This window comes from Oculina patagonica, chromosome 7 (genome assembly GCF_052425735.1).
Source record: "Oculina patagonica isolate OP01 chromosome 7, crgOcupat, whole genome shotgun sequence".
In the NCBI taxonomy this organism is placed as follows: Eukaryota; Metazoa; Cnidaria; class Anthozoa; order Scleractinia; family Oculinidae; genus Oculina; species Oculina patagonica.
Window position 1 is genome coordinate 30,125,389 of NC_135764.1, and position 9,195 is coordinate 30,134,583.

The following is a 9,195-nucleotide window of genomic DNA, read 5'->3' on the forward strand; positions in this document are numbered from 1 at the left end:
TTCCCGATACGGTAGTATCGAAAACGAAGACCTCGAAAACGAAGACCTAAGACCTAAGACCCAGTCGAAAACTAAGACCCAGTCGAAAACTAAGACCCAGTCGAAAACTAAGACCCAGTCGAAAACTAAGACCCAGTCGAAAACTAAGACCCGTACGAAAACTAAGACCCATACGAAACGAAGACCGTATATACGAAAACTAAGACCCATACGAAAACTAAGAGTGCGTGACATTAATAATAATGACAGAATAATATTGAAGCAGACTGAGCGTACTGAGAACGTACTACTGATCAAAAATCTAGACTTGATCGAAAACTAAAACCTGATCGAAAACGGTTGCTGCGTCACAGAAGAGACAGCCAAAGTCTCCAACAGTAATGCACCGTATCGAAATCTTAACGCGCACAATACTTGCTTCAATAAACTTCGCTACCCGATTATTATTTCTCGCTTTACATCCGCGTAGAAGGGTGCGGAGAGGGGGGGGGGGGGATTGTGCTGGGATGCTCTCCAATGATGCCTTTAGAGGCCATGACATTAGGGGGGACTGAGTATCCTATATCCCATTAATTTTTGGAATAAATATCCCTTATCGCGAGAAGGCCGCGCGAGGAAAACTCGAGGAGAAAACTCCAAGATTTTTTCCTCGCGTGGCCCCCTTGCGCCTTTCGCGTTTCTCCCATACGCGCGCTAGAAACTATACGGCGCCTGCTACGCAGGCTACCTAAAAACCAACTTGTTCACGTAGTTTCGTAAAAAACGCCAAAGAATCTATTACGTATTCTAAGTAGACATGCACTCGTTTCGCTCATGCCAGGGTTATGAAACACACCTTGTTTAATTTGTTTCTTTCCTGCGTATTAACACCCTTGCGGCTTTTTGTGATCAAAATTATTCTTAGGAAAACAAATGTTTTCTCTAAGCAGTTCCTTTCAAAAGGATTTCTCAGCAAAGAATACGCTAACTGAGTTATGTCTAACTGTCTCGTTTGAAGCCAAACCTGCTCCCATTATACCTCAGTGTTTATGATCCCGTGGGTAACATTAGGAATTGAACCATGTATGAACGATGAGCGCTTATACAATCCTTTTGTCTTCCAACTTTTGGTGCTTTGTTTTTGTTTCTTTGCCAAGCCGGTATAAATGAGAGGTATTCAAGACTAGTACCTTTTAAATCGCTTTCACGCGTAACCGATTTATCAGATGATGTTTTCTTTTATTTGAAACTAGAAACGCGTCATCTTTAGTGACCTTTAGTGTCCTTTACATTGTCGATATTGTTGTTTACATGAACGTGTGCCATCGTTATTCGTTTCGAAATGTCTCGAACTGTCATGTATATGATTTGACATTGAACGAGTACATTTCATTTTCTTCGCAGTTTTTTGGATCGAAACCGCAATGTCAATTAAAGGGATGGATCAGCCAGTAAGAATACAAACTGGACACATCTGTTTGAACTGTACTGTGCAGTTGGGATCTGCAGTGCAGTTGGGATCTGCACAAGTCATTGCGACAGTGTAGTGTCGTATATTTGCCAAACAGGGCTACATTGTGTATAGATCTCGTCAGTTTGCGAGGTTATCTAGTTTTACTTAGAGTTTGTTTCAGTTTCAATGATAATGAATGATAGATTTTTCTAAATTTAGTAAATAAAGGTTTTGTTAGTGCTTCTTATGTGTAGGCCAAGATGTTTTAATTTTACTCATGTAGCGCGTAACGAGGCGTACTCACTTCAAAATTAAAGACAAATATTTGTAGGATTTCAATGAAACTTGATCGATACGTTCTCAGTACTCGTCTGCTTCAATGTTATTCTTATCCAACACTGATTCGTAGAGTACAAACATCGCGCAAAACGAGTACAAGTGTCACTCGATATTTGTACTTGTCTCATTTCCCCGACCAAAAGATTAAAAACCTTGGCAAGTCATGTGTGACCTAGGCTCCCGCAGTGCTATCAGAATGGAATTTTCAAAAGGAACAGCATCTTTTCATTCCGTTTACGTGTTGAAATAACTGTAGCGTTCCATTTGTCGAAAAATTCTCTCCGAAAATTCCATGTAAATGGAAAGCGCTCATTGATTTTCGATTTCAGTAGTACGTTCTCAGTACGCTCAGTCTGCTTCAATATTATTCTGTTATTATTATTAATGTCACGCAACTCTTGGTAACGCTGGTTTTGGCCGGGTCTTCGTTTCGTATGGGTCTTAGTTTTCGTACGGGTCTTAGTTTTCGTACGGTCTTAGTTTTCGTATGGGTCTTAGTTTTCGTACGGGTCTTAGTTTTCGTACGGGTCTTAGTTTTCGTACGGGTCTTAGTTTTCGTATGGGTCTTAGTTTTCGTATGGGTCTTAGTTTTCGTACGGGTCTTAGTTTTCGTACGGGTCTTAGTTTTCGTATGGGTCTTAGTTTTCGTATGGGTCTTAGTTTTCGTATGGGTCTTAGTTTTCGTACGGGTCTTAGTTTTCGTATGGGTCTTAGGTCTTAGGTCTTCGTTTTCGGGGTCTTCGTTTTCGATACTACCACTCACCAACACGTAAAAGCGTTAAACCAAATATAATGTAGACCCTTGACCTGTCGCGTTTGCGAGTAAGTCGATTTTGTATGTATGCACGACAAGTTCTGAAAGAGTTTGTAAGTGAGTGCAAAAATATAACAGCTACGTACAAAACTACAAGTCGAGGCTTCTCTTCTCACCAAACAGCAAAATCACCACAACCCAAGATGGCGGATCCCAAAGAAATGAAGGAAACAATAACACACGTGACCCATATGCCTAGTTCCCAGTGCCACTCGGTTGGAGTAATTGTAACATTGCCCGTCCACGGGCCACAACATATAGGCGTCTGTCACCGCCTAATCACCGCCTAAAAAGTCGAAGTTCTGAAAAGCTGTCGGGTAAGTGTTTGAACGTCATTTTGTGTTATATCACCAGTTTACTTTATTAATTACCGAATGTACACCATTTAATATATATTCAAAACAAAATGAATGTTCTGTGTATCTTATGGGATTATAATTTTGCTTTCAGATGTTTATAGTCAGCTTATAACTGTTCGGTCGTTATATTCAGCCCAGTCATGAGTCTGGCAGTCTAGTTTTATATGCCAGAGTCACACAGGAAGCCTAAATATAATTTAACTGTTGTTAGCTGCGGTTGTGGATTCTATTCTATATCGAGGAACAGTGTCCGGATTTTAGCATTATTTTGAACTGAAGGCTCAAAACCACTTTTCTAGATCTTAGATAAGCTAAACTAAACAAATCTCTGTCAAACACTGATCGCCCTAGCAACAAGCCATAATAAGTTCAGATTTATAACATGATTTCTCAATACAAAGATTCAAAATAATTTTATTACACTGTTTGCTGTCAGTGTAATAATGCAGTGCTAATATTTTCCAAAACAAATTAATGATGATTTTGTTTTCGAAAATATTAGCACTGCATTATTACACTGACAGCAAACAGTGTAATAAAATTATTTTGAATCTTTGTATTGAGAAATCATGTTATAAATCTGAACTAATTATGGCTTGTTGCTAGGGCGATCAGTGTTTGACATAATAAAAATTTGGTTTGTATCTGATCTTAAAATCGGTGGTAAAAACGTATAAAACTGAATTCAGTTTTATACGTTTTTACCATCGATTTTAAGATCAGATATGGCTTCTTTGTGTTTTCTTTAAAAAATTTCTTCAGTGTCTGACATTTGCAGACTGCAGAGTGCAAAATGCAGAGTGCATAGCAGGCTAGCCTTGAGTGTAAAGTTTGCATTCTGTTTTCTGCTGATTAATTATTAATGACAGACACCGAATTTCTTATAGACAAAATCACGAAAAGTTTTCTGATAGACACAGAAGGGACACTTCAGGGAAATTTCTTATTGCCCTGTCTTGAATTTACTTGAATATTCATCACAGGATCATTAGGTTGCATCTAGGGGATGCTGGCCCCACAGGGCTCAAAATAATTTTCGGACAGTGTTCGGTCATGTTGTCCAGCCAGACAGATTTTACATGTAGCTCGGTCATGTGTCATTTCTGAACGGTCAAAATATTGAAAATAGCACTTTCAAACTACCACTCATTTCTGCTGTTTTAGCTGCAACTTTTATGAATAGATCACTTTCTAATGCCCTTCTGGTCATCAGTTATCATTCTTAAAGCCATGTACGTGACCGGTCAAAATGACCGGCAAACTGAAACTTTGTCCCGACAAATTGTCATCTTGGCTGGACATTGTCCATTGACCGGCCATTAATTTGAGCCCTGCCCTATGGGCCATTTTCAACACAACACTCTGCTGTCCCTCCAAAATTTTACATAAGCATTGTTTTCAATATCTCTTGTTGTCCCAAGAGAAATTGAAAACAATGCATATGCAAAATTTTGGAGGGACAAGTCACAACAAAGAGTATTATGGTATTTTTAAAAATGGCCTATTCAGCTGAATAGCAGTAGAAGGGAATGTCATTAGTTTACGTTCAGTAATGTTCAGCCTGGTTTCCTTGCAGCTAGCTTTACACCGGTTTGTTTGCAGTTAGCTCGACATGGTTTGTTTGCAGTTGGCTTTAATTTGTTTGTCAGGGCAATTTACTATCATCTTTCTGCCCTTCCAACAAAAAGGTTCACCTCATCTTGAAAAGGATAGAAATGTGATTTTTTAAGTCCAAGGCATCTTAATAAAATGAAAAACAGTGTTACAGAAGCCTGAACAATTTATCAATATATTTTTATCAATATGATTACATCTATCATTGAGGCAATTAGAAACATTTTTTTGTTTTTTGCTTTAGTTGACAGCCATGCATCTCAGCAAGAAATGTAAACACACTAGGAAGAGTAATCAAGAGACAAAAACTGTATATATGGAAAAAGGTCTTAATTGAGGTAAGTGTCCTTGCTTGTAATTGTCTTACTTTAATCTCATGGCATATCTAATTTTATTGTATGTCTTGAGAATGGCATGCCAATGATGGTAAAAGTGTTGATTCTTTACTATAATTTGTTCATGTATTTGATTTACCAAATCTAAAAAGATATATATTTTATTTTTAGGGGCACTCGAGTGCTGTGGCTATGTCCAAACAAAGCAAAAAATGCAGGCAACAAGGCAGGAAAGGAGAGGTGAGGTTTCACTGGAAACACACTAGTTGCCACTAAATCTTGAAAAGATTTGCCTAACATGAAAACTAGAGTAAACAACAATTTAGCTAGCATTCTCAGAGCAGGGAACTGAGCAGCAAAATTGTAAGAAGCAAAGAGGTTTGGTTTTGTTTTACAGTGTAACTACACTGGGCTCATGTTAATATGTATTTTTGCCCAAGAAATCTGTGGCCCCTGGCTCTATAGTGACAGCTAGCCCTGCATTGCATTCCAAGAAAAAAATATTTCCTGAACTTTGCCATTAATCCAAGCTCATTCAATTTTTTTTAAGTGTAACTTTTGAACAGTTGGGTTATGAGTTGTTGACCAGGGCATAACCTGAGTTACCCGGTAACTACCATGCATAGAAATCTTTGTAAAAATCTCACAAATATGAGACTAATAATAAGTGTATATTCTATAAAATTATATTTCACCATTTATCATATAAGTACACAACATTGATACAATAACATGCTTTTATATGGTGTATATGGCAAAGTTTGGTGTACTTGTGAAAAAACAGCTCCCTTTTAATTGTTGGTTGACTGTCAGTCGTCTGTCAACCGATATATTTATTACAAATTGAACTTTGTAAAAGTAAAATTTATGTTTTGGAAAAATTGTCAGTAGACTGTTGGTGGCGTGTTGGTAACCTGTTGGCCGACAGTTGACCCACAGTCGGTTACAGGGAGCTGTTCTTCTAAGGCCAGGGGCCATAGATTTTCCAGGCTAATATCAACATGAGACCAGGGTAATTACACAGAATAATAGAACCAAAACTGTTAGCTGCTTGCAGCTTTGCTGCTCAGTTCGCTGTCTACTAACCCATAGCTAGTAGAGCCATGAAACATCAAATCTTGGTGACAGCCCTGGCAATGTATAGCTTGGTCAACATCTCAACATCTCATAGCAAATTGACCATTATCCAAAATTATATATTTTTTTAAAACAACTTCAATCAGGACCTTGTTATTGTCCACTTCTTACACTAACTAAGCCATACTTCTTTACCTTTTAGGACACTACAATTTTAACATACACTACTATGGGAATGTGGTGGTTTGAGGCTGTCAGTGTTTTTAAACAATATTGAATAAAAAGCATTTACACTCAAGGAGCCCAGATGTTAACAATTAGAACAGTTACTGTACAATGTATGTTATACAGTCAACTCTCTGTAAGGTGGGCACTATTTGGACCGGCCTCAACTGTCTGTCTTAAAGAGGTGTCCGCCTCCCTGGCATGGTATAAAAACATATTTTTTATCAAGTGTTGACATGGTAATGATCATTTTTGTTTGTAGGGATTAACCAAAGGAGCCTTGGCATTAGACCATGTTGAGAAATTGGAACAAGCAGAAAGGAGTTCTTAAAGAGCTTAAATGGGACTATGAATATTTACAGTATTATATTTTCTTGAAATATTTGACATATCTGATAGATTATCAATATTGGAGCAATACTGGTATGTCTTTTCAGTAGAAATTGAAAATTACAGAGGTTTTTGTTAATGATTATTTTCCAAGATATATACATCAAACTTACCTTGACAGTTTTTTTTTCTTTAAAGGACCCCCTAGTCAGCCACACCTTTGTTTTTGTTTACATGCGAGAATTGCTGTATTATATTTTTCTGTGAGCACAAAAAGGCTCACCATAAAACTCAGTGCTCAAGGTAATTAAACAGACTCCCAATAACGCAACTTGCAGCAATGCAATAAGGCTCCACTTCACTGTACATTTTTAAATGAATTCGATGCCATTGATGGCAGATGCTGACTAGGAACCTTTAAGCTTTCATAGACTGAAACTACGTTTACACGGACACGGTTTCATTTGTAACCGCATCGAAAGCGATGCGGTTACGCCTTTCGTTTACACGGCACCGATCGAAACTACTACTGTAACCGGGTCGTTTTGAAAACGCTGTCAAAAGTGGAGCGTTTTCAAAACGATACGGTTTCGTTGTCGTGTAAAAGGTCAAAAACGGCAAAACCGCATCGATTTGAAAACGGCCATGTATTTTGGCACGAACTGGCTGGCTTGCGAAGGGTAAACATAGCGAAACAAGCATAGAGAGCAGCGCTCGGCTTATACAATCACATTCAAAAACAGTTGGAAAATCGTTAAATAGGCTCCGTGTAAACACTTCGAAACTGTGTCGTTTTCGATGCGGTTTCAAGGTCATGAAACCGTGTCGATTGATAACTGTGTCCGTGTAAACGTAGCCTGAAATAAAGCAATTTGCAACATGTGTTACAAATATTGTATGTTTATTTATCATTAAAAAAAATGATTGGAACCGTTACATTTAGCATATTTTTTAATAATTTAGGACATAAATATATTATTCATTTATAGAGCTAAATTGGAAAAGTTGAATTATTATAAATATCTGAGAGATGCAAATGCGGCCATACTACTGAAAATCTGAAAAAAAATTCAGGCTCTGAGCATTGCTACTGCTGGACGCACATTCACTTATTTTTTAATTATTATATTTGACAGAAGTATTTATTTCTGCCAGGCAGGGTCACCCACCGGTATTCAAGTAACACATGTACAGTTACAATATAAATTGAATCTATCTTTTATATGAAGAATTTTTGAGTTTATGGAGATAATTGTTACTGTGATTGTTTTGTAATTACAACAAAAGTAGATCTGTCAACACCTTAGTTAGTGATGTAGGTTTGTATTAAAAGAATTACAGAGACAATAAACTTTTATTACTTTGAAATCTTACGTGAATTGTGTTAGTAGACATAATGCTAAGAAGGTCCTTGCAAGAAGATTCCCTTGATGTTAACTTGCACATTCATTGCTTTTGGATTGTACCCTTTACAGATCCCAGATGTACATTAATGATGATGTACATCACATTCAAATAACTCAGTAAAAGGTTATCTTTCCCTGACATTAAAATTAATGGACATTAGATGTGTCATCGTATCTGAAAGAGTGATATCCTTCCTTACTGTTCCTTTAAGTGGAACATTTAAATAAACTTAAAGTTTATCCTTTAATTACATTTAAGTGACATTTAATGGGGCATAGAATCTTAAAGATTCCTTTCCAGTTCTTTAAGCTGCCACTTAAAGTCTCTTTGAACTTAAGGTTATCTTTACATTACATTTAAGTGACATTTAACTTGGCAAAGTATCCTAAAGATTCCTTTCTTGTTCTTTAAGCTGCCACTTAAATGTTCTTAAAGCAGTCTTAACTGGTCCTTTAAGTTAAACGCTTTAAGTCACTTAAACGTGACCATTCCTTAACCTTTAAGTCACATTTAATGTGTCCAAGCATCTTAAAGATTTCATTTAATTCCTTTAATTTATCACTTAAAATTTCTTAAAACATCATTTAATGCATCTTTAAGTGCATTTCTTAAAGATGCATTAAATGGTTCATTATTGAATTTAAGTGATCCACTTAAAGATTAAGAAAAGAAACATTTAAGAAATTTAAGATAAACTTAAAGGTACAGGAAATGATTCTTTACTGTACCTTTAAGTTACCTATAAGAAACCTTAAAAGTGTTATTTCGCCCTGTGAATTTGACTGTTTTGTCCCTTGCATTGGAGTTGAATCTTGATGTTAAGAATTCATTCGCTGCTCCGTGGATCCGCACGTTTGGTATGTTAAACTCTCTTTTCAATCCTCTGATTTACTGCTGGCGACTGAAAAAAATGAGGCGATTTGTTTTTCGAACTTCGCCAGCTGTGGCACCTTCAACTCATGCCCAGAACGATGTCTGACTTACCAACGAAAAACTTAAATCGAGGTTTTACATTCTGTCCAGGGGATGAATAGCACAAGGGTTACACTAAACAAGACCTTCTGGAGATTTTAAATATAAAGAACGTTTTATTTTCCTAGTAAATATAAGTGGAGGAGAGAACAGGAGAGTGCTTTTAATTTGAAACTAATTTAATTTGAAACTGAGGGGGAAATAGGGCGGGCCAGCAGCTTTTTAAAGTGGCTGAGAAAAGGAAATCAATTGACGTCATGTTTCACTTCATGTGCTTTTAATTTGCGCATT

At 37.0% G+C, this 9,195-nt stretch overlaps 1 protein-coding gene and 1 long non-coding RNA gene across 2 annotated transcripts in view; both read left to right on the forward strand.

The window, feature by feature from the left end:
- Positions 1 to 8,911, forward strand: part of LOC144659369 (histamine H2 receptor-like) — a 40,159-nt gene extending 31,248 nt beyond the window's left edge. Inside the window, exon 3 of the mRNA XM_078519779.1 lies at positions 8,756 to 8,911. Within this exon, the coding sequence (XP_078375905.1) occupies positions 8,756 to 8,911 (156 nt within the window). The remainder of the gene's footprint in view (positions 1 to 8,755) is intronic.
- On the forward strand, positions 2,874 to 7,077 carry LOC144661193 (uncharacterized). Its single transcript, XR_013572232.1, has 4 exons — positions 2,874 to 2,902; positions 4,803 to 4,896; positions 5,065 to 5,133; positions 6,458 to 7,077. It is a non-coding gene; the product is annotated as an uncharacterized LOC144661193 (long non-coding RNA).
- Positions 8,912 to 9,195: the final 284 nt, after the last annotated feature.